Genomic DNA, 26904 nt, shown 5'->3' on the forward strand with positions numbered 1-26904 from the left:
TATATGGCAATATGCCATCTACACCTCCCTCCCTGTAGATCCATCACCTATTATATTACCATCCTATATTACCTGCCCATCTAGTGTGAGCAAGCATGTCTAAGAGGTGCAAGCCGCTTGGTGAAGAAATTGTGGGCAGTTGGGAGGGAGCAGATATGGGAGTATCAGTCAGTTGTGTTAATCCCAGATCTTCCAACTGGGGAGAGGGCCTTCTCTATGGTGGCCCCCTGACTCTGGAACTCCCCAAGGATATCAGACAAGCCCCCACATTGGCAGTCTTTAGGAGGAACTTGAAAATGTGGCTGTTCCAGTGTGCCTTCCCTGAATAAAGGAAACAATGCCCTGATCTGGCCAATTTTCTGCAGCATGTCCTCTGAAGCACTTTACCCATTGGATTGATCTCCCTACATTACCCTCTAAAAACCCCTGTTTAGACATACCCTACTTCTGTTCATGGCCAGTGTTAAAAAAAATTTTTTTTGATCTACTACATCTGGCCCTGCCCACTGTGTTTTTAAATCTCTTGTGTGTTACTGCTTATATGTTATTTATAATATTTGTATTGTGTTTTACTTGCTTGCTTGCTTTGTTTTTCTGATGTATTTTTGTTGGGCTTGGCCTCATGTAAGCCGCCCGGAGTCCCCTTGGGGAGATGGTGGTGGAATATAAATAAAGTTTTATTACTATTTATTATATTCCAGTTTTGCAGGAAGAGCCCCCAATTTGTTCTCTGCCAAACCACAATTCAGCTACTTTTAAAATGTTCCAGTTTGTGTTTTGGACTTAGATTATCCCAATTTTTCATGTTTTGGACTTAGATTATCCCAATTATTGAAAAATGAATTCTAATGTATTGTCGAAGGCTTTCATGGCTGGAATCACTAGGTTCTTGTAGGTTTTTTCGGGCTATAGGGCCATGTTCTAGAGGCATTTCTCCTGACATTCCGCCTGCATAGATGCAGGCGAAACGTCAGGAGAAATGCCTCTAGAACATGGCCCTATAGCCTGAAAAAACCTACAAGAACCTAATGAATTCTAAGTTTTAAAAATTAGTCAGCTCAATGCGAGGAGAGGAGAAGAAAAGTTTTTTTGTCTTACAGGTAAAGGCAAAGGCAAACTACAGTAGCCTGCTGCCTTGTGTTTTCTTTCTTATTCACAGCCTTTTTGCCACCTTGACCACATGCTGATTTTGCTTGGCAATATCTGTGAAATATTGGAGGATATGCATTTTTCTGGGTGAATTCATCTCTAGGACATGAAGGATTCCTGGCTGTTGTGGGAATATAATAAGGAAACTACTCTTCTTTTACCTAACTAGTGCTCTCACTAAAGAGTGTCAGGATCTAACCCTAGGATCTCTATCTTCTGTCGTGTAGCACCTAAAGTCAGAGTTTTTAAAAATAATTTTTGAAGAGAGACTTTTACACTTTTAACGAATAGGAATTATTTAAATCTCATGGTGACAACATTCTACTGTTAAAGAGTTCAAAATCCTCAGAAATCTGGTTTATTCCATCCCTACTGACTCCTCTTGGCTGTTATTTTTTATTAACTTCACAATGGAAAACTCTCTTAACTGTTTTTTTAAAAAAAATGTGTTTACTTAAACAGGAAGGGCCAAAATAAACTATTTGTAATGCCATTTAACAATTTATTTGCTCACCATACAGCCCTTGATTAGTTTTGTAGTGTAGTGTAAGAACAATAAGTGTTGTCATTTGGACAGCTAAATGACTCAAAGGCACTGTGAACCGCCCTGAGTCCTCATTGGGATTGAGAAGGGTGGTATAAAAATACTGCAAATAAATAAATAATATATTATATCATATGCATTTTACAGTGTCTAAACTGCATATTCTTTGTATATCTCATTTTTTCCATATGTTATAATTCTGAAATTAAGAGAGATCTCATGCTTTCTGGCATAGGACAGGAAGGATAGTTATAACTTTATGCGCTGAAAACATTAAGAGAGAATCACCCAGAATAGTACAAAGTTATATTGCGGTTTGGGAGGGGGGGGGGGGAATTAATATCTGTTCCATCATGTAGAAGATGTATGGTCTTTCAGTAAAGAATAAAAGTCCCCAAGAGGTGCAGTTGCTGAAACCTGGTCTATCTTTTAGGAGTCTACTGCTCTAGTAGAAATCTGGAGAAAGCCAGTGAGTGGATTGTGATGAGGATCTAGGGTTTCTGAAGGATTAGTTTTGAAAAAAATGGACACCATGCACTTTTCCATTGCCTCAGTGCAAGAAATAAAGCAACAGTGACGTTATAATTATGAAGATTGTTTCCACCTCTTCATTTTCCATTCACACTCCTTTACCATCCCCGCCTTCTGCTGTGGCTTACAAACTAATCTATAATCCTGCAGTGAGTGTTGTCCAATAGATGAGAATAGAATTTTCTGGTTAATAAATATGAGAGGATTGCAGCTGCAGATGTCCAGGAGCAACAAGTGTTGTTTTAGTGTCATAAGGCAAGTGCTGTGCACTTGTGGAAAGCGTCAAACATTTTTTTTTCTGAAAGCAAAAGATTTTATTAACGTACATTTGCCCTTCTAACCTTCTGTGAGATGTTTTCATCAGATCATAAGACTTGTTAAGCGATACATTCCTAGTGATGTAATGTGTTCTGGGCCTGACATGTGTTCTCTGTCCCTTGCTATTGTGGTTTTTCTATATTTTGCTAAATTACAGATCTTCCTTAAGGGACATCTACGTATGCAAACCTTAGCACTTTAATACCCACAGTGTGGCATTTTCTGGGGACTAAAATTAGTTTTACTCTGTTTCACTTAACAACCAGTAGGCTGGAGTTAGTTTTTACCAGGGTACGTCTTATTGCCAGAGTGATTTGGTTCAAGGTACATCTTTGGCATTTATGTGTTCGAGAGAAAATGGAGAAATTAGATCAGCAGTCAACAAGCAAAACATATTTCCATCATGACATGGAAAAAAAACCTTTTGATTTTGAGTTTGCCTGTCTCTAAAGTCCTGTCCAACATAAGGGTTGCAGCCAGTTGAGTGGGCAGCTCAGTGCTGACAACATTTCTTTCACAAGCAATTGGTTGGCCACTGTTCAAACAGATTATTGGACCAGATAGGCCTTGTTCTGCTTCGTAGTGTTCATAGGAAAGCCAAGGCAAACAGCAAGGAAGTCATCAAGTCTATGCTGTCCTTTCTCTAAACTGACATAGTTTATTTGTGCAGCAATTGAGATATGGGACTTCTATTTCAATGAATCATTTTACTCTCTCTACTGCAGGTGATGCTAAAGCTCCTGATCGTACTGATTTCTTCTCATAGGGCTTTTTAAATGTCATCTGGAAAGGTTTTCTTCATTCTCCAGTTCATCTATGCATACTCTGCTTCTCTAGATACTAGAGTTAATCAAGTTGATGAGAACAAAGGAGCTAAAACAAATTACCTATCTGTATCCAACTGCCATTCTTTTCATGTTTTATCTTACTAGCTTGAGCATTCATACTGGGACAGCCATGAGAAGTGGAATATTCCTGCCATTATTTTGTTTGCAGAAATACTCTCCCCCATAAAATGTTGTCTCCTAAGCATAGTGTATTATGTGACAAGGATGTATTTTGGGGATGACTGAATAACTGTTCTGTTTCACAGCAAATTGTTATACAGTGGCAATCCATTAATAGTCTCTTTATGGCTTTTGTTTTGTTCCTTTTATAGAAAACACAGACTTCTTAGTGGTTAACATTCTGCCTTTCATCTCCTGTAGGTGACTTTAGGTGGGACTTTTATTGGCATTGGACGCAAAACTCCAGATTGCCAGGGCAACACCAAGTATTTCCGCTGCAAGTTCTGCAACTTTACCTACATGGGCAATTCATCAACAGAGCTGGAGCAACACTTCTTGCAGACCCATCCAAACAAGATAAAATCCACTCTTCCTGCCTCTGAAACCAGTAAACCTTCAGAGAGGAACTCGAGCAAGTCCAGCCCTACTGTTCGATCTAGTGAGACTGGAGATTTGGGGAAATGGCAGGACAAGATCACCGTAAAAGCTGGAGATGACACTCCGGTTGGTTATTCGGTGCCCATCAAGCCTCTTGAATCCTCAAGGCAAAACGGTACGGATGTCTCCAGTTACTACTGGTGCAAATTCTGCAGCTTTAGTTGTGAATCATCCAGCTCACTCAAACTGTTAGAACATTACAGCAAGCATCATGGGGGGAGCCAGGCAGGGGGCCTTCACCCAGATCGGAGTGACAAGCTCCCAAGGGGGTCAGTCATTAATCATAATGACTTAGCCAAAAATGCAGATGGAGAGTTAGCAGCAAAGACTGAGAAGGGCACTAGCATGGCCAAAAAGAAAGACTTTTCCAGCTCAGGAGTGGAGGACAACGTGGTGACAAGCTACAATTGTCAGTTTTGTGATTTTAGGTACTCTAAGAGCCATGGCCCAGATATAATAGTGGTGGGGCCTCTTCTTCGCCATTATCAGCAGCTACACAACATTCACAAGTGTACCATTAAGCACTGTCAGTTTTGTCCTCGAGGCCTCTGTAGTCCAGAAAAGCACCTTGGAGAAATTACTTATCCTTTTGCTTGCAGGAAAAGTAATTGTTCCCACTGTGCTCTCTTGCTTTTGCACTTGTCCCCTGGAATGCCAGGAGGCTCCAGAGTCAAGCACCAGTGTCACCAGTGCTCTTTCTCCACCCCCGATGTAGACATTCTCCTGCTTCACTATGAAACCACACATGAAGCCCAGGTGTCTGAAGTCAAGCAAGAAGCAAATGCCCTGCAAGGGGGGGATGGACCGCTGACTGTCCAAGAAAGCAAAGAACACTCATGTACCAAATGTGACTTTGTCACTCAGGTTGAAGAGGAGATTTCCCGACACTACAGGTAAAATAAAAATAAAAAACGAGACTGACTGTGGGTTTGTACATGGGTACACATTTTACTTGCAAACAACTTTGGAGTAGTATATTGTGTAATTTGTGTTTAAATGCTGAACACCCAAAAACATCTAATTTATGTGATACAGGAACAAGAAGATAAAGTAGTGGTGAGGGAACAGATAATGTAGTAGGGCAGTGGTTCTCAATCTGTGGGTCCCCAGATGTTTTGGCCTTCAACTCCCAGAAATCCTAAAGCTGGTATACTGGCTGGGATTTCTGGGAGTTGTAGACCAAAACACCTGGGGACCCACAGGTTGAGAACCACTGTAGTAGGGGATACCATCCCATTCATATCCCATCCAAGTCAGGAATATTTCTGGTGGTGGTGGTGGTAGAATAAAACACTCAGATGTAGGAATGGGGGTCACAGAGGTCATATTGGGGTTTCAGACTAGGTTTAATATCTAACAAGAATAATATAGCAGCCCCTGGGTGGTATCTGCCTCTCTGCCTTTAATGTATAGCTGAACTAGATCCTTTCTTATTCTGTGAACGGGGAAATATTTTGGTTCTAATAATGGTGTATATATGCTTTCCATTCATCCTCCAAAGGTTAGCCAGTGGTAAGGTTGGATGTTGTGGTCCAGAAACATCTGAATAGCACACCTTTGCTCTGTGCTACTTGCGAAGACTCCTAGAAACATCATTGTTTGCATCAGACCACAAACAAAATAAGACACATCATATTTTAAAGGGTTACAGTAAAACTTAAATGAACATTAGAAACAGTTCAATTCTACAGTTATTGTATGAAAATCAGAATTCTGTGGTTATTTCCACATATTCCTCTGGAGAGTATTGTTACTCGTTAAGATATAGATTGAGCATCTTTTATCCAAAATTCCTAAATTCAAACCTTCCTGGTCCCAAACATTTTGGATACAGGATACTCAAAAAGTTGTAGATTTATTAATTTGGACACTTTTTAAAATTTTAATAAGGTGGGTTTGAATCCAATCTTTAACTTCTGGAAAGCATCATATTTTCCAGACTAGCTACTCTTAGTAATTACACCTCTTAATTCCACATTCGGTTTTAAAAAACCCCAAAGTAATAATAAAGCCACTGTAGCCGAAATATCAAAGATATTCCAGTGACATAAGGATTGGCCATGATCCATCTGAGATTAGAAGTGCTAAAATCTGATTGCTTGTGATGGGAGAGAGCATATGCCAATGCATTTCGGTCTATTACTCTAAAATTTCTTTCCCACAATTGTACATACATTTTGTGCTAATGGACAAATATTTTCTTCCCCATACCCTGGCAAGAAATAACTGTACATTCAAAATTCATTTGCCTTATTTTGCCTCTCCCTTCTAACGTGATCTGCAAATGAAGTAATACAGGCTGTTTAGCATATTGCCATAACTGGTGATCTTGATTGCCAATTCCAAATAATTTAGGTTTTGTAATGTCAGGGCCCTTCTTTGTAATTCTGACTTATGAAAAGGGCCAACAATTCATGACCTCCAATTTGGGAAGCCTGCTAATTCTATTTTGCTTAACTGTTTGACTGTCACAGAGGACCAAAACATGCCTATATTGCTCCTATGTACACAATAGAGCTAGATACTCAATACTCCTGTGTTATCTTTCAATAGTGAACATGGCTACAGATTCAGAGCATTAATATGTGAGATTTATTTCATTTTGTCCGAATGAAAGGAGCACCACAGTTTCAGATGAGGATTTTCCCTAGCCGAGCTACCTGAGAGCCTTCTAATTTGAGATGCTAGATGCTAAATTTGAAATCTTTTGCATGCAAAGCATGTGTTTTACCACTGAGCCATGGATTCTGAATGTATATAAATAAAGAAAAACTGATACAGCTTTCTGGTTGTCACAGTAGGGAGTAGTTCTCCCAATCTATAGATAGTTGCTTATAATGAAAAATAGTACAGTTGTTCCCAACATTAAATATCCAGATAGTTTAGGATAGGTATCAAATTGCATCATATCAGTCAGTATGGCTAACGGTCAGTGATGATAGTTGTAATCGAGAAACCTCTGGAATCAATTGTTAGGAGACATTTGGCTGGGGCTAGACTCTAATGGATACATTTGCCAGAGTACATCCAGGACCTTTGAATCTTTGGAGCAGCTCCCCTTTGAGGAGTAAAGGAGATAACCCCATATTTTACTTCTACAGTGTCCTTTTTACTCTCTGAACCTTGCTTTTTATTTGGAAAGAATTGATAAAGCACAACAAATCTAAAACAAGTAAGAAATTCAACCCAGCAAAACCAAAAACCCCTAGAAAATACACTAGAAGCTGTAGTCCAAAAACCGGTAACACAAAACCAAACATTGTAATACTTCATTCAGCCCAGAACATATTGTGGAATGAAACAAGGGTTGCCATTGCACCATTGTCCATTCAGATTCAAATCAGGACTGGCCCTGCGTAGCTTCTAAGGACCTGGTACCTTTATCCTAAGGAATAAATAGGGCAGGGCCTCTACTAGAAGACATTCCTTTGAGATGAAAGTGGAAAGCACCTGGACATTGCTCAACAGTCAGCTGTATTGACTAGATCTGAGGAGCCCATAAAATCATGGCGCCTATTGCTCATGTTTAACTAACATCTGTGTCATACACAAGCTACAAGCTCCAGCAAGAAATTTCCCCCTCCCCCTTTTGATCCAAGTGGGCTGTAAGGGTGTTGTTAGGATTAATTAGTCAATTATTGTAAACAGCTTTGAAGATGAAAAGTAGTTTCTATGTCTTAGGTGGTATTATAATTCATTTTTATTAGGGCTGCTCTGGGCCATATTGGGAATTTTAAACACGCTGCACTTTGACCATGCTTTCAGTAGCTGTTGTTAGATTTAAAATCTCTCAAGAGAATATTTCCCTGTTGAGAGCAATTTAGTTGATGTTTTCATGGGTTTAAAATAAGATGGCTCTTCCTAGCAAAAGATAATCGTTTTTTTAATTCTCTCGAGTGGAATTTTAGACTGTGTAGTTCAGATTTAGACTTTTTGGTTATTGGTCTAGTTTTCAAAAGTACTAAGCGTCATATCTATCCCGTTGACGTCAATGGTATATAATATCGCTGGAAAAAAATCACACTACTTATTTAGGTGACTAAATATGTTTTGGAGAACCTAAAATTAGTCTCTTGTGCTTCAAAAAATCTTGGCAAGACTTTTACAAACCTTCTGGCACAACAAACCAGCATTTACTCCATATATATTTCCACATGTTCTACTCCTAAAAGCATATGACATGTTCCTTTTTTAGACGGTTCTGTAACAATTGTCCCCATGTTTTTTCCCCCTTTTTTCCTTTCTCTACAGCTTATCTTTCTTTCAAGATGTAACTTTTAAAAAATCTCTGTGTGTTCATGCATGCACGTACACAGCTGATTAGAGGATTTTATTTTTTTTAAAAAAAGGATTAAAATATCAGGATTATCTCAGAATCTTCTTTATAATCTTTTTTTGTTAATACAAATGTGTAAACTATACCTGGAATTTTCAGAGTTTGTCAAAATGAGCTTTCTGATATTGTGGAGGAAAGGCTTTCTTTTAGGCTTACTTTGCAAACAAAGAAAAATCACAGATTATATGCAAAAATATGATATGTCTTTAAAAAAGCAGTTGATCAAAAGATTGAACCAAGAACTACAAATAATAATTCTTTCTTTAACAAAATGACAAAATGAAACTTTCTTCTGAGCTTCATTGAGTTTAATGGATTTTACTCCTTGGTGGGCTAAAGTTTAAACTCCGTCTGTGAACAATGGTGATGGAGGCTGATGAGTGTTCAAATTTAATATTAAGGTAGGGTAACCAAGTGACAAAATAGGGCAGAATTCTTGTACCTTCTGTCATTGTATAGAAGAGAGAATTGCCCTGAGTTACGCTTGTGTGGCAAGCAACATTAGTTGAAATGTCCTCTTCTATATATAATGGTAGAGTATTACAACCTAAAGCTGACACCATATACTCAGGGCCCTTCCAGACAGGCCCTATATCCCAGGATGTGATTCCAGGTTTTCTGTTTATCCCAGATTATCTGGCAGTGCGGACTCATATAATCCAGTTTAAAACAGAAAACCTGGGATCAGATCCTGGAATATCGGGCCAGTCTGGAAGGGCCCTCAGTTACCATGTAGTAACAACAATTGAATTCACCATTGTATATGTTTTACAGTGTTTCGCTTTGTCTCTCCTGGTGTTGTTGAATCCCATTCATTGAGAGTAATTTAGCTAAAGAGCCATTTCCACCAATTTCAGTCAAATTTCATTGCAACTGGTTTCTGGGTCTTTAATTGTAGTCTGAAGCTTTTAAAATCTGACACAAAACTAGCAAAAGTGAGAATCTTTCCCATGTCTAGGCCCACTCCAAGATATTTTACTTCTTATGTAAAACCTGATCCTATTCATTATGTTAAGGAGCATACTTCTCAAACCCAGCCCAAGTTATTTTGACATATGAGAAGAAAAAAACATACAAATCCTCTTCATCTGTCTGGAGAATGGAAAATGCAATAAGCAGTGAAATATCTAATAAATTGCTGCCTTTTGATGACATCCCAAATCTGCTGCCTTACTCTGTTGTATTGCACTTTTTGATCCCAGTCATTATGATGTTTATCAAGTGTCCTGCATTGATTGACTGGACTGGGAACAACAGTCAAACAGTTTGAGTGTCTCTTATCTGAAATGCTTGTGCCAGAAGTGTTCAGGCTGTTTGGGGTGTGGGTACATTTTTTAATATCTGTATTTGCAATCAGGAGGGCTGGAAAAGTATGCAATAAAAAGTGAAAAATAAGGCAAACTGAAAACTACCAGTAGAACTTAGGACAAAAGAAGACTCTAAAATATGAAGCATAAAAATTGAAGCTTCAAGGGAAAGATGGAAAACAGATCAGAAATGAAAGGATATATCTTTCTATATCTATATTACAGATTTACTTATCCCTCAGAAGTGGACACAGCATCACCTCCAATTGCAGAGCTTGCCAGAAATGACTAGCATTATAAACATTTGCATTAGAGAAACCTTGCTTCCATAATGAGATATATAGGGTCTGGCAGATCCCAAGGGAATGTTTTCTAAGAAGAGACAAAATCTGTACTAATACTTGTTTTTCTGAGAGAGTTGTTCTCAAAATGTTCTATTGCATACCATCTCAGAAAGACAAGGTATTTGTGGAATTTTCTCCAGAATATTTGTCTCCCTATAACAACACTCAGTGTGATAGCATTTTAGAGGATACAAGGATGCAAAAGAGTCCTAGTCCAATACCCAAACCACTAAATAACACTGGCTCTCATTATTATTACATGTAGAATTCCAAAATCCAAAATACACCAAATTCTGAAATTGTCTGCTTTGGTGGCAGATGTAGTGACATCTTTGCTTTCTGGTGATTCAGTGTACCCAACCTTTGTTTCATGCACAGATGTATTAAAACTATTGTATAGAATTATCTCAACCAATGTCCATAATGAGCGTATGAAACCTAAATTAATGTTAGGCTTTGATCTGCTTCCCATCTCCAATATATCTCTTTAGGTACATACAGACAAATATAGTTATTACAAAATCTTTTTAAAAATATGAAATCAAAACATTTCTGATCCCAAGCATTTCAAGTTAATGGATACTCAACCTGTACTACTTTTAACTATATCTTGCCTTTGAGTGGAAGTCAAAAATTTCTATTCTTGATGAAACTTGATGAAATTAGTTCCTTTTCCCCTTCTCTCTGCCCTAAAATAGAGAATTTTGAGAGGGCATTCTTGAATGGCCCCATCCCTGCGTCAATTTTGGAATAAGAATTTGCAGACTAGCATTGGGGAAGGACAGGGGCTTCCCCCCTTCTTGTTCCAATTTACTATGAAGCCTTGCACACCAGGGTCCTGATCCTGACTGGGAAGTCTGTGCGCTACTGTAATGTTAATAAAACAGTATCATGTTAGCTCATAAAAAGTGTTCTGTTTCTATGGCATACACAGGAAATTGGCAACATATTGTTCCAATGTGGGAACATGTGTTTTACATAGTTCAGTAATACAGCACTTTGCATGGTGTGCTTGAATGAAAATAGGCATGTGTGTTGATCTAAGGTATATGGGACACTTAAATTTACTGGAGACTGCATATTCGGTACTTTCTTGGCTTTCTTAGTTGAGAATTTCATGATTGATCCAAACCACCCCCCTCCTTTCACACCTTCTTTTTCATATTTTTCATGGAATGAGAAACTTGATACGCACACTGGTCTTTTGTTTTTCTTTTTTTAAAGTCTTATTAAAATCATAAGAATGTCCATAAATGAACAAATACGATTTGTTTCCTGCAGAAAGCAAAATGTCTTAGGAATAAACAGATTTTTCTCAGAGGACCCTCTGCACCCTTTAAAGTTTTTGATTTTTGAATGAATGATATATTGCTGAACAGGGCAAAGCGGCAACACACATTTTTTTTAGACAGTATCTGCTCCCTAGAAAGCTTATTATGTACATATCAAAGGTCAACAAACCCAAATGCTTCAATCTTCAAATGTATTGATTAACATTCAAGAAAACACATTACAAATATTATTCCCGTAATATCTTTGAATGTGCTTTTCTTGCATGGTTGGACTGGGTGCCCCACGTGGTCTATTTCAGTTCTGTGGTTCTAAAACAAATCCAGGGGAAAAAATAATGAATGAGTTTCCACTTGCCTTGTTATGCATCCCATTTTTACTTATGTTAATAGGTGGTATTAGTATTTACAAGTTTCATTCTTTTGAATAATGCCCACATGTTTCATGACTATTTCTTAAACAATTAGACCTATTTTAGCAGTATCAATTTGCTGATGTTAGCACTGTAATTATTGACATTAGCATTAGTATTATTTACTTTAATTTAACTCTTTCTTTTTCCCAAAATAGGAAGTCACCTGGTAATATTTCAACACATATTTACGTAACCAGACAAGCATACATTAAATTAGCAGGAGCCAGATAGATAACTTCTCCTTAGGTGTCATCAAAAGGCAAATTGTGATTCCAGACTCAAGTGAAGTCATGCTTATAAAAAGTTTTTCCCTGAGCAGTCCTTCCAACTTGAAATTAATTAGCTATGTATAATAGGTTGCATAACCAATATCTTCATGAATTTTCAAATTAATATAGAAATTAGGAATTAATTAAAAATAGAAAATCATTAATGCCATATTTACAGCTCAGTCTGTATTGTATTATGAAGCATTACATAATGAACATTTGATTGGCTGAGTATAGTGGTGTCACATAATGGCCATCATCCCATTGGTGCCATATACAAGTGGGGTGAATTATTTATTATAGTGGAACAGATTGATTCAGCAGACAGTGGCCAAAGTGGAGCTGTACATACATCAGTGGTATTCAATGGACATTGTACAACATCACCCAGTCATTGGCATGTTGTGCAATGTTGCTATTCTGTATGAGGGTTGCTTAGTGCTGCTGTATATATTTCCTCATGAGAATATTTAAAGTGAATGAATATTGGATGTCCGCCAACAACTGGTGGTTAGGTGATGAAAAACTCATATCCCTGTATTTGAAGTCTGCAGATGTCCATGATAATGTGGTGTTGAAACTGGCTGGCAAGCATTACAAGTCTCCTCTGAATCATTTATTATACATCCTATGCCCCCCCCCCCCACCATATAGTATACCAAATAGTATATAAAACCTTATGGTTGGTTCCTAAAGGGGGTTATGCAGTCCGAGGGAATAATAAGATTTGCAACAGTCATGAATGCACCTGCCCATCCTGGTAAACAAATCCTATGTTTGAATGTTGAGCATTCATTCAGAGTTAAAATAGTTTTCATCCTAGATTCTAGATTGAAAGGGAAAATTGTGTCTTTGTCTGCAATTGAAACCTTACACAGGAGAAGTTTGAGAAGCAATGAAAAAACACGAGGAATGTAACAATTGGATGGCCGAAGCCTCATTTACACTGCCATATAATCCAGTTTGAACTGCTTTATAATGGTCAGTGTAAACTTACATAATGCAGATTGAACTGCATTCAACTGGATTATATCAGTTTACACTGCCATATTATCCAGTCCAATGCAGTCTATCTGCATTCTGAAACTGAATTATATGATGGTGTAGATGGAGCCCCAGAGGTAGAAGAAGGTGCATGTTGCTCCTTAGTTTTTCATGGCATGTGGGTCACAAGTCAGATAAACTTTTTTCAGTAGATATCAGTAGATGGATTCAAATTTTACAAAATAATGCAGTTCTTATTTTAATGTTTCATATAATTTTATTCTAGAATATTTTCTCTCAACATATGCTGCTGTTTGCAAGATTGTACATGCTGTTTTCACATATAAACAATTTGCTCTTAATCAAAATAGAAATTTGCAAAAGTAAAAAAGATACCTCAAAAAGTTTGCCATTCTCCAAAAAAAGAGAGTAAAGAGGATTATGTTTTGGCAGTAGTATTATAACGGTGATGCTCAGTGAAATTCAACACTTTCATACTTTTCTATCTAGAGACACACACCTTATCCTACAAATACACTTTCCGATTTTTAGAAAATCAGATTTAATTACAAGGTGCAAATAGAAGAGAATATATAGTTGCATATCTTTGACCTAATTGACATTTTGTAGAGCGGCATCCCTCAAGTTGGTGGTCAGTGCTGATCCATAAGCCACTGACTTTCAGCTGTGAGTTTTGAAAAAAGAAAACAGTTGCAGTCAATACAATACAATACAAAACTTTATTACGGTCCATAACCAGCACAAAGAGGAGCACAGCTCCCTGGGAAGTTGCAGTCAGTTGGACAAACTTAATACTAGTCCCTGAGAAGCATGTATTACACTAAAAAATCTTTTAAAATTCCATGAAATTTTGGATTTTGCATTTGGAAGTATATTCATATTTGATAATTGAAATAAAATTATTGATAACATTAAGCTTGCAAATATTTAATAATAATAATAATAATAATAATAATAATAATAATAATGTTTCTAAAAAACTCACTTGTGCTAAAATATACTTGACGCAAGGCAGGACAGAAAATTTAAACTTTTCAGTTCTCTCAAAAGTGGGAGCCTTTAACTCATTTGTTCATGCTTAATTCTGTAAATGTGTGTGTTGTACAAAAGTTGACTGATGTGTAAGTCAGATTTTGTAATTTTTGTGAAAGTAATTTTAAAAGTATAATATTAATTAAACTGTCTCAAATGTGTGGGTGAAAGATGACCTAAAACTTAGTGCTTAAACACAACTTCTTGGTTTTTATACTGCTTGTCAGAAAATATACTAGCAGACATGGAAACACTTGACAGAATGTCTTTTGTGAAATAAGCAAGAATGAAGCAAATAATTTTATATTTAAAGCTAAAAACTAGGACATTTGTCACTTTTGAGAGAGTCATGACCGGCAACATCTGTTTGTGGGTGTGCTCAAATAAAAATAGCTCTTACCAGCTTTTGGAAACATAAGCGAGAGGGGAGGCATATGATAAACAGGACAAAGAAACAAGAAAGTACAGAGAAAAGAAAAAAAAGTAAATCAAATAAAACAAAACCTATGACATGATCAGGAGAGGAAATATTCTTTGAAGCTTGTTATGGAAGGGTTGAAGACCATTGACTAAGGAGAAGTATATACACCTTTAAAAATGTTTAATTGTTTTTAGAAAACAAGATTGCATTGGACTAGCTGAGTGAGAGCATTATAATATTGTTATTCTTTCCCTCTTCTACCAGGAGAGTCCATAACTGTTACAAATGCCGCCAATGCAGCTTCACAGCTGCCGATACTCAGTCCTTACTGGAGCACTTCAACACTGTGCACTGTCAAGAAATGGAGGCCACCACAGCAAATGGGGAAGATAGCCATGGGGTGACTGCTGCTCTCAAAGAAGAACCCAAAATTGATCTGAAGGTTTATAGCCTGATCATTGCTGACCCAAAAATGGGGGAGCATGTCTCTGAAACCATAGTGAAGAAGGAAAAGCTGGATGAGAAGGACACATTGAAAGAGAAATGTTGGCCGGATGGGTCCAGTGACGATCTTCGCAGCACGCCTTGGAGAGGAGTAGACATTTTGAGGGGAAGTCCATCCTACACCCAGACAAGCTTGGGCCTTCTGACCACAGTGTCTGTTGGCCAAGAGCAGCCAAAGCCCTTAAGGGATAGTCCAAATGTAGAAGCTGCACATCTTGCACGGCCTGTTTATGGCTTGCCTGTTGAGACCAAGGGGTTCCTGCAGGGGGTACCCCAAGGAGGCGGAGAGAAATCTGGACCACTCCCTCAGCCATACCCTGGATCTGGTGATAACAAGTCAAAAGATGAATCTCAGTCCCTCTTACGGGTAGGAAATTCTACTTTTTTATTGTTCCAGTATATATTGTTACAGTTTGTTTCTTTAAAATGGATTTTGAACAACCAAGTGCACATTACTGATGTCAGTACCTTGAAGCATTCAGACTTGCATAAGCAGATTTTCACAGTCATTTTCAGAACATTTGTATAAAGCTGCAGTGCGAGTTGTGGTAGTAAGTAATCTTTGTCGTTGCTATTAAATTTGGTTGTACTGAGTTAATCATTCCTGCTGATTTTGCAAGATGATGTTACATTTGGAAAAGAAATGCACAGAACCCCAGAAGGCTGCACATCTGTTACAGTAAAGCATCTAATCACCTCTTAAATTTTAAGGTGGTTTGACAGGACATAGTTAAGCAAGCCATCACTGGATCAAATAGCTGAAAATGTGAAACCTGAATCAAATAATAATAAAAAGTAGGATTGGGAATATGTAAAAAAAAAAAAGTCTCGGCACAATGTGATTAAATACAACATTTGGTGCTTGTTTAGCTGTGTTGGAAACCGAAGGGCTTCAAGAAAGAGAAACACTGCTCCTTTCTTCCTACATGAAATCCTTTTCGTATTCTAAGAAGAGAAAACGTCTATTACAGGCCTATTATTTTAAAAAATATATTACAAGCTGTGTGTTATCATTCACTTAATTTACATGTTGCAAAGTACTGCTTGCTTGAAATTTGCCATGTGTGAAAATAACACATGAATAGTTCAGTCCTCAGGTTTTATACTATCTGTGTCACAGCATTCTGTTTTAGATCCAGCCTGTAAAGTTATCTATCTACTGCATGCTGACTGGTTTGAGTTCAGTAATATCCCCATGGCTAGATAGGTAAAATTCCTAGGCCTTTTACATAGTTACGTAGATTGCTACACGATTTTCAGCTTATCTGCTAAACCAGTTCAGGTGTTGATTTCCTCCTGGTGGCCACCCAAGTTGATTTTGCTGTAAGGGGGAAAAAAGGTCTTCAACTTTACAAATTAAGCTTAAGTTGAAACCAGTTTGGGAATATCAAGGATTTAGATTTTGCAATAACAAATCTAATAAATATTGGCCAAGGGAGTGTCAGAGCATGGAATACGTAGTTAAATTTGCTCCAATAAAATTTCGATGTAGTTCTAAATCACCACTTAAATGTTGAATGTTCATTACATATATATAGCATGCTTACATTTTTTAAAAAATCATCCTGAGCACATTTTAGCATTCTTTCATCTGTCAAAAATCGAGATATATGAACCAGAGCTTCCAACTTGCATGCAAGCCAACATTTGGGAAGGTTAGTTAAGAATAGCAGCATATGATTAATACATTAACATATGATTAACATGCGATCTAGTTAAGATAAAACAATAATAAAAACATCGTTGGAACAACCAGTTTTCCCGTGCATTTTCAAAGTATCCTATGAAGTAAACAAAGCTGGCATGGTACTTCTACAATGTGTTTAATTAATTTTATGGAATTTTACCATTCAGAGATGTTGCAACATTGGGATGGGATTGCAGGTTTCTAAATACTGTACTTTGACATGGACTCCAGTGGTATAAAAGAAGGAGGAATGGTCGATGTGATGATTATTTGGAGAAGAGTGGGCATCAGAAGGAAATGGGAGAAATTAGTATCATGTACTGAGGTGAAGACTTGGGTTGAAGCAAGCCTAACATTCTAACTTTTGTGTGTATGGATTAAATTCAGAGAATATATTTATGGCTATTGCAATATGTTCGTCTAGCTAACTTCTGCACCTTACACTGTTAGATGTTTTATGGCATATATGCATAAATGAAGGGAATGAGAGTACCAAAGCTCCAAATAGTTTTCTGTTTCAATCTTTAGGATCCTTTTTTCTTGTAGAGAAGTTTTGACAGATTTGATATTTTAGAGAATGAATGACACTTTTGAAAAAAAGATAAGAAGAAAATATATTATTTTGTATTTACGTCAGGTAGTTACCTATTTAAAGGGCGTCAATACATCCAAAGTACAATGATGTTTTACTACTTCGTGATTTTTCTCTTTTACGTCTCAAAGAATTATAGAGACGGGCAAAGCAGAAACATATGGGTGTTTTAGCAGGTGTCGTAAATATATCAAAAAAAGCCAAAGCAGATGAGGGATGAAACAGGAACCAGACTTTATGTGCACTGTTCTAAACATTGTGGTCTAGCATTTATGTGCACATGTATATGTGAGGGTGTATCATTCTGCGCAAATACTTTTGTAAGTATATGACATTTTCATTGGTGTTCTAAATTTTGGAGTGGACATTTGGGAACAATGTTCCTCTTAAAGTGGGGAAATTAGAAAAGATTGAATTTGGGAGGGTTAATCTACCTTCCTTTCTAATCAGAGGGAAACTCTGCTGCTGAATTTAATTTGCCATAATACTTCCAACCCTGCTTTCATATGTTGATTTGTGTTTTGTCCTTATCCAAGGGTTTGGTTTATGGTTAACCATAAATTAAGAAAACCAAAGATCAATAGGTATTATGCCTTATGTAGATCCTAATTTTAGACATCTTTAAGCTGTACACAAGGAAACCATACACCAGAAACGTATTACATAATTTTGAGTAGGATGAACGACTTTCATTTAATCATTTTACTCTCCTTTTTCCAAGTAGGCCGTCGTACTTCAGGAAGCAGAATACATAACTACACTACAAGAGCTTACAGTGTTGATATTTTTGTCCCTCTCTGCTTAAAATACTTTGAATTAATCTCTTATACATTTAGATACAGGATATGGAAAATATGTTTTTTAATTGTGGGAAGACGTTTTGACTGCAGAGATAAACATTTAATGAAATTACATTGTTGATCGCTTTAATAATTCTCTTTTTCTTAGCAAGGGTGCAATTTTTAGTAAATTTGATTTAAAACAAATTACGTTTTCTGTTAATTAAGCTTAATATTTTTATATAATGCTTTCCCTTTGCTGTTTTTTAAGGCATGCATCTCTAAGATTGGCTAGTTTTATCCCTCCTATTTTACAGATTTGAGTGAAAAGCTTGAGGCTGAGACATAGTGGTTTAATAAATGTTACTTTGCAAACTGAATATTTTTTTGTTATTCTCAGTATGCAAACAGTTTATTTATACCAACTTTGTAATATTCTTAGACACCCCATTTCATTCCTAAAAGAGCACTGAAAATGCTTACTCAAGTATCATAACATGTGGTTGTTGTTGTTTTTTTTTTTTTTTTGATAAAATATGATACAAGCTGGCACATACTGTGTGATCTGGAGAGGCAGTGAGTGACGGAACTAAGTAATTACAAATATTGAGTCATTGGGCACATCCAGACTAATTAAAAAGACAGAACACTCCAGATTTTATTCCTGTTATTTCCAGTTTATATTTGAGAGCCATATATTTTATGTTTATTCTAGTATAAAATTAGTTTATTTTAACCTACTATAAAACTGGAAGGAAAAGGAACAAAATTTGGAATATTTCAATCAATCTGGATAACCCACAAATAAAGTTGTAACTTTGGGAGTGGAGGAAGGAGGTTGTAGGCTTTTCCTTAATCCCTCCATATTATCCAACATTTTTGCTTATCCAACGTTCTGCTGGCCCATTTATGTTGGATATGTGAGACTAAACTGTATGTGTAAACTATGTAATTGGGAAAGAATACAGAACTTGTATGTGTAAAATACATCAGTTCTAGCGTGCGGGGGAAGAGGCCACTTTTAGCAAAATACAAAATTTAACTTTTGTAAAGAATAAATGTGTTTGCACATATAACATTATATAGAAGAAACATTAATGCATATGTGCACAAAATGTAAATACATTTTTCTTTTCTTAGATGCAAGTCATTTTCTTGAATTCACCGTTACTTTTGTATTTATTATTGGCATAAATTTCATCTGAAGAGTTTTAATTGTTTTAATTGAAGTTATGTTTGAAGAGATGTTCTTTTATTCATACAATACATGCCTTTCTTTCAGTCTTAGCTGAAACATTACCACTTTTTCATGTATAAACTAGTCTACATGCTCTAATGAAAAGAATAGCATACATTTTTCTGTTAACATCTAAGTTCAAAAAATACTGAAAATGAATTATGCTTAAGTTTCACTGATCTTCAATGTGGCAGTGAAATCACAAGCCACTTGTGAAATTTGATTTCAGTGGAATGAGTGCACAATTTGTTTAAGTTGTACTGGAGTCCTAATGCGTGGCTAGAAACTGATCTGTCCTTTGGTTTATACAAAGGAATCAGTACAAAGATGTGCATCTCATACTCATGGGTTTTAATGTTTGGCATTTAAGAATATTATTATAACCTCTGTTGAAACCACTAAGGCTTTGGATACAATCACGTAGATGCTTAAACATATATAGCAGCGGTTCTCAACCTGGGAGTCGAAACCCCCAGGGGGGTCACTGGGCCATTTTCTGGGGGTCATGATGGTGTCCCAGTTGGCCCTGCCCCCTCAAAATATCTGCTGGAAGGGACGGGAGTGGAGCAGAAAGCTCCCACTCCTGCCTCACGTTCTCTACAGTTTTGCGTAGGGGGAGCCTCCCCGGGGGGGGGGTGCTCTTGAGGAGCTCTTGAGACATCCTTGCCCCAAACGAGGCAGCTCATCCTCCCTCACAAGTGCGCGCGCACATGCGTTGTCTTCCTCTCCTCCTTGCAGGCCATGGGAGACAAAAACGCTGGCATTCATCCCTCTCCTGGCTTTAGGAAGTGTGCGGGGAAGGACACACGACGCAGAGCCTGCATCACCCCTCTTTCCCCACGCTCTTGCTAATCCCGAGGGAGGGACCTGCACCAGCATTGCCAAGTATGCGGGGGAAGAGGTCTCGTGCAGGGAGCATGCTCTCTGTATGAGGCTTCTTTTCCCGTGTGCCTGGCAGCGTCGGTGCGTGTCTCTCTCCCGGCTTAGGAAGTGCCCCTCCTTCCCCGCACACTTCCTAATGCCAGGAGAGGGACGCACGGCGGGGTTGTTGTCTCCCTGGGCATAGTGAGTATTTGTGCCAAGTTTGGTCCATATCCATAGTCATTTGGGTTCACAGTGCTCTCCGGATGTAGGTGAAGTACATGTCCCCTAAATTACTGTCAATTCTTCCCAACCCCCTCCAGTATTTTCTCTTCGTCATGGGAGTTCTGTGTGCCAAGTTTGGTCCAGGTCTGTAATTTGTGGGGGTCTCATTGGGCTGTGGAAGTCAGAGCTGAATCAGTTGAAGGTACTTCAAATCCCTTCATCCTTGTCCATACTCCCCCCAAACATATTGTTTTTATCATCAATCACTATGCTTTAATTATGTTCAGTTTGTAACTATGAAAATACATCCTGCATATCAGATATTTACATTACAATTCATAACAGTAGCAGTTATGACGTAGCAACAAAAATATGGTTGGGGGTCACCACAACATGAGGAACTGTATTTAGGGGTCACGGCATTAGAAAGGTTGAGAACCACTAATATATAGGATTGCAGTGCTAGGAATGTTTGGATTGAATTGTGGCCATTCCTAATAATATTAAGTGGTGCTCTTAACTAAGGTAATTGATGTCACAGAGATTTATTGTTCTAAAAACATTGTGTATGCATATATACATACATAATTAAAATTTTATATATATATATATATATATATATATATATATATATATATAGGTAAGGATATATACATTGTAGGCATATATACAAGTGTGTGCTTATATCAACTGTATAGAATTGAACTAATCAAACTCAATTACTTTGAGAGTATATTGATTTCAGAGGGGAAATCTGATTGGTTTCCTTGAAAGTAATAAATATAAGGAGCGCTTTAGTGCTTCAGACATTCTCTGTTTTTATCCATATTGTTTATATGTTCACTTTGGGTTTTGTGTTTTTTGAAAGAGCTCACACAATACGTCCCCTAAAAACAGCCCTTGAACACAGGGAACATCTGAAATAGTTTGTCTTTAGCTGCCTTTCATTTTCCCCTCATTTCCTTTCACTCTGTTAGGGAACTTTCAGGAAGTATTTATAGTCAACGCTATTCCTTGCCATACGGGTCCTTTAATTAACTGAGGGAAGCTCAGCGGGCGCTGTGTCTTACTAATGCACATAGCTATGTTGGGTCAAAGCACGGCTGGACTCTTTCAGCTTTGTTAGGAGCACCTGTTTCTACAATTCAGTGTTTGGGGATGTGGGAAGGTTAATTTCGAAGTATAAACTACATCCTGGAGAAATCTAAAATAATCATTGAACAAGGAAAGTGTTAAAGTAACCGATTGGAAACATTTGTTCTCGGATGCTTCAGGTCTCTAAATTTTAGAATAAAAGGGGGATAAACCTTGCTGTTGCCGAGGCTCTAAAATCCCATTAGAATTTACAGTTGTTCTGAAAGAAGTATTTTCTTAGCTGTGCTTTAGTACTTACCAGAATGAATTTGCATGCAAGTGGATGTTACATCACTCCTTGCAACTGAGTAATTGCCAGAAAGCAACACTTAAAATATTGAACCAGCCAGTTCAGTAGATCTGTTTTGATTGTGTCAATTGAGTTTAAACATTGTTGGGCAGGGAGGAACAGCCATTAAGTGGTCCTACCCTCCTGATATTTACTCAGCCACAGTTAAGTATGTTTTGGTAGGAAGGGTTTAGAAATAGATAGGGTGGTAAAATCATTATTTTCTATGTGATGAGATAATAATATAATATGGAGATTTCATACCAAAACCTTGAGGAAACATGAATCAGTTAGAAGAACAAAAAACAAAAAAACAAAAAAACCCTGGGTCTTTCTAATTATTGTGTCTGTCCCCCTACCCATTGTTTGCATCAGAGTTGCTTGGGTTGGTTCAATAACAAATGTGATTTGAGAACATTGAAAACATTCATTTGACTCCCAGGATGCACTGTGACAAAAGTTGAGATGGCTAATGTACTGTCCCAAGTCCAAAGGCTTCTTTTGTGGCTATCAGGTTACCACAGAGGTAATTTTTTTGGGAATATTTTGCCTCCAAATGCCCCAAACAACTTCAAAAGGTGGAGAGTTAGCCATTTATTTCTGGTTTTGACCTGAATGATACTTTTTCCCAACAGGAAGTAGTTTTGGCAATCACCAAAGAAGGCCAGAAAGGTGGAGATAATTGGGGCCAAAAAAAAATGGAGAATATTATATCGGGGATCCATCAGGCTCTTCCTATCTCTCTTGGGGTGCCAAGGCAGAACTCTCATTCCAGACATTTACTCACCCATACTATAGGGCCAGTTCTGAGTCACTCATGGCCAAGTATGGCTAAGAAGGCAAAAGGTTTTTGATGATGAAGGCTACACAATCTAAGAAGACCTGTGGCAGTTTGCTTCTGCTTGGGCGATAAAAATTTGCTAGCTTACCGTTTTCCATTTCCGAAATGCCTGTATATGTGTGTGCATGTATATGTGTGAAATGCCCTTCCTGTTGTGATGTAGGCCTATCCAGGCTGGCTCCACAGTTACTTTGAATTCCACCACCTTCATAGGGATGTTTAATAGGAACATCCCTGAAATACTTGGGATCAGAAGTATTTTGAATTTGAGATTTTTTCAGATACATAAAGAGATATCTTAGAGATAGGAGCCATGTCTAAACATGAAATTCATTTATGTTCCATTTATACCTTATGCACATAGCCTAAAGGTGATTTTATAAAATATTTTAATCTAATTAATTATGTATTACTTTATTTTCCACATGAGGCAAAGTTTGTACAGCATACACTTGAGCCATCAGAAAACAAAGTTGTTACTATAGCCAGCCATATGGATAATGCTGGATTTTAGGGTATTTTGAATTCTGAAATTCTGGATTAAGGATGCCCAGCATGTCTTCTCTGAGGGTCTTCTCTGTGGCTGAGCCAAGAAGATCTCCCTCCCAAGCAAGGCACCTAGACCAATTTCCTCCTTTTGTCATCCAGTGAGGACTTACCTATTCCAAAAGGTGTTTGTGAACTGTTTGTTTTGTACACTGGGCATTCTCCTTTAGTGCAACAGTGTTTTTAATCTCTGCTTTTAAATACAACATGTTTTGTTCTGTTGTAATTCTAGACACAGTTCTATTTTAATTCAACATTTTGTATCCTTTTGGCTACATATGATTTTACGTGCATCTCTTTTTATAAGTGTCACTCTTGGAAAAAAGCAGGATATAAATAAAGTGATTAATTGATTGGTTCATATTAAAATCCATTTGTCAAAACCAGAACTCGAATTCTGGTCACTTTTCTTAAAGGGAATGGGCAAATTTGGAAGGATTTGTGTGTAAGTTGTCAGTCGACTTATGGTGACTTTATGAAAGTAATGGGGTTTTATTGTAAGGAATATTCAGAGGCAATTTTGCTAGTTCCTTTAGATTATAGCTAAATCAATCCATATTTCTGAATTGCGGAGTCCAGATAATTTGTACTAACTGATATCCTGCTTCCTCATCTTCAGTTTTTTCATGAGGGGAATATATATCAGACATGTTTATTCATTGTGAATGTGTTTGAGACACAAACTTGGTGAAAACAGAGTTTTGATTTATGTGCTGTTCTGGGAGCCTGCAATCTTGGGTGAGGAAATGTTGTTTAACAAGAAAAAAATGGAGCAGTCATATGTTAAGATAGGAAGATTGCTTACTTGAAACTAATTTAAGTTTGGTGGGGTGCAAATCTTTGCTATTGCTCTTCTTGCAAATGACTTCTGATCACAGCTGTTTAGGTGCCAGAGAGGCAGAGAGAAAATCGAGCATGACTCATTTGTGCTATATTTGCAAGGAGTGAGGAAACTAAAACTCAACCGCACAGACAAGGAAATAAAAAGAAACAGAAAAAGCAGTGTCTTTATATTTGTGTGTATGAGAAGTTGTAATTTGCATGTGGGAACTCGAGTAGTTTGCAAGTTTGGTGGTCTCTGTCCACTGTAATTTCTGACTCATAGAAGCTTCTGTCATAATAATGGTGTCAATCTTTAAGGTGTCACTAAGCACTTGTTTTTATTGTTGGTATGTTGCAAAAAAAATCAAGTCTTTGTTTCTCAGGATTATTATTTTTTGCAGGACATGGCATCTCTTTATGTTGTGATGGATTTTTGAGCTGATTCTGAAATTACAGCAAATTACATGCAAACCTTTTCAGACGTAATAACAACAACAACAATAATAAAAAGTACATTCGTTGCAACTTGGGCACTTCAAAGCTATCACATCTCCTGTCCGTACACGACTAAAAAGCTTTAAGGCAGATAATACAAGGGATGCGGTGGGAGGTGGGGGAACCACTGAAATCAAAGGCAGGCTTAATATACAACTGTTACAACCTGTATAAGACATTTGAAGAGTAATATCTCCAAATATTTATAGGTTTTCTTCTGATGTGTGCATGTTAGCAGCTGCCTTTCATGTTTATGGTACAAGGCTCTTGGAGTGCAGCTGGGTGGAAAAGAAGGAGAACGTTACCTCTTGATATCAGCTGTGTTTACATACCCATGCCATGTGATAGTATGAGCATTCCTTGCTTGAAAGTTTGAAATCCAAAATGTTCTAAAATCATCCATCAGAATTGCTGAGATAGTGACATCTTTGTTTTCTGATATTTCAGCATACATTAAATTTCGCTTCATGCACAGAAGTATTAAAACTATTATGTGTAAAATTACCTCCAGGATATGTCTATAAGGCAGGCATGTAGCCAGGGGGGGGGGGGGGGCTCGGGGGGCTTCAGCCCCCCCCCCCCGAAATTCTCATGGTGGTTCGCGAAAAGGCCTTACTAGTGCATTATTTAAACTGTTATGTTTATTAATATCATTATTTGATCACCATTCTCAATATATCCCATATGTATGGGGGTATTGGGGTAATGATACAAAAGGTTTGCTAGGCTAGACCCTCTTTCACTCAGACTCAGCCCCCCCCCCGAAACTCAGCCCCCCCCGAAACCCCCCCTGAAAATTTTTTAGCCCCCCCCCCCCCCCGAAACGAAATCCTGGCTACGGGCCTGCTATAAGGTGTATATGAAGCATTAATGAATGTTGTGTTTTGACTTGGGTCCCTTCAAGATAGCTCATTATGTATATGCAAGTATTCCAAAATCCAAAAAAATGTGAAGAATCAAACACTTTTGGTCCCAAGCATTTTGGATAAGGCATAATAAACCTATAGTTGATTATTAAAACTGAGCAGGGCCATGTTTTGGTCTACTTAAGATGCTCATAATATGAATCTTGATTTAAGAAGTTGCCTTCTGTCCAATCAGGCCCCTGATCCGTCTAGCTAGCATGATGGTGGTAAGTATCTCTATAAGATTTCATATAGATGCTCCCTCAGCTTGGCCAGAAGATACTTGAGGCTGGAAACTGTTGTTTATGAAACACAAGAGATAACATCGGCTACATTGTCTTCTTCACCCAAACGTTTTGTTAAAATCCAGTTAATATACAGCAGTCAACAGTGTGGGGAAAATTGACATTCCAGTAGGTAGTTGAATATTGGAAGAAACACCTGCATGTGTAGGACTTCAAGATGAATACTTGGGAAGTCATGTTTTTTTCTCCTCTTTTCAGGAATTCAGAATTGTGTAAACAGGTTATTTGCAACCATTCTGTCCTGTACGAAAAGCTGAGAGTTACTTTTTTTATAAAGTCCCATAGATGAATCTAGAACTAACCAGTTAATGCCTGGAATTCATTACTAAAATTTGGGAGATAATATGGAATGACTTAGGGGGAAAAAGAAAGAGAAGGCTCACATTTCAACACATTTTTTACTATAAGTCTTGCTTACCTGCTGTAATAGCATGATAGTTCATTTTAACTTGTTATATTTTTCTGCACTGATAGTTTCTTTTTACTTTGGACAGCATGCATATTGCTAGCTACATTTTAAACAAAATAGCTTTTGCAACTACCCTGGCTCAGTTTTCTGTACAAATATGGCCTATGACAGCGTGTCAGACTCATTTTCTCTGGGGGCCACATCAGCCCTATGGTTGCTTTCAAAAGGCCATTTGTAATTGTAAGACTGTATAAATGCAGCTATGTTGCCCTGGCATTGAAAGCCTCGTGGGCTACATAAAATGATGTGGCAGGCTGGATTCATGCATTTCACACATATGGCCTAAGACAAGAAGCAGCTGCTATTTGGTTGGAGCCATTTAGTACTCTGTTTTGTACAGATTTGAAATGTGAAACTGATGCTGCCTGTGTGTTTGTGGATTTTCTTGCTGTATTGATGCTGCTGTAGACAACAATAGTGATAGCACAGATACTGCTTTAATTGCATGTAGTGCAGGGGGTGGTGGTGGTAAGACCAGTGATGGAAAAATAGATAACATGAAATGTTTCCTGTCAGTCACAGTGCAGTACCTTGTACTGTGAACTGCAGATTGCATGGAAGTGATTGTGGAAGTATGATGACTGCCTTTCCCATGGTGTGGAACTGTGTGCCATTTCTGGTGTTTTGGCACCTTTTTGTGACAACTGTTAAAGGGATACCACCTAGGACTTCCTTTAATATATCCTTCTACATTTCTGTTTTTTTGAATTTCCTGTTTTAACTGTCGTGATGCAATGTAGCTATATTTTGTGTTGGCTTTCCTTTTTTGATTTGGTGTTGTAAACTTCTTTGATATGTGTCAGTTTG

The 26904-nt window shown here is 37.6% G+C and overlaps 1 protein-coding gene across 7 annotated transcripts in view; it reads left to right on the plus strand.

Moving 5' to 3' along the window:
* TRPS1 (transcriptional repressor GATA binding 1) overlaps window positions 1–26904 on the plus strand; it is a 256723-nt gene that overhangs the window by 82644 nt on the left and 147175 nt on the right. For 6 of the 7 annotated variants that reach the window (XM_067467317.1, XM_067467320.1, XM_067467321.1 and 3 more), the window contains 2 exons: window positions 3751–4880; window positions 14671–15277. In XM_067467317.1, the coding sequence (XP_067323418.1) occupies window positions 3751–4880; window positions 14671–15277 (1737 nt within the window). The remainder of the gene's footprint in view (window positions 1–3750; window positions 4881–14670; window positions 15278–26904) is intronic. The other variant, XM_067467323.1, reaches the window with a different exon arrangement.

Source organism: Anolis sagrei, chromosome 4, assembly GCF_037176765.1.
Source record: "Anolis sagrei isolate rAnoSag1 chromosome 4, rAnoSag1.mat, whole genome shotgun sequence".
Classification (NCBI taxonomy): domain Eukaryota; kingdom Metazoa; phylum Chordata; class Lepidosauria; order Squamata; family Dactyloidae; genus Anolis; species Anolis sagrei.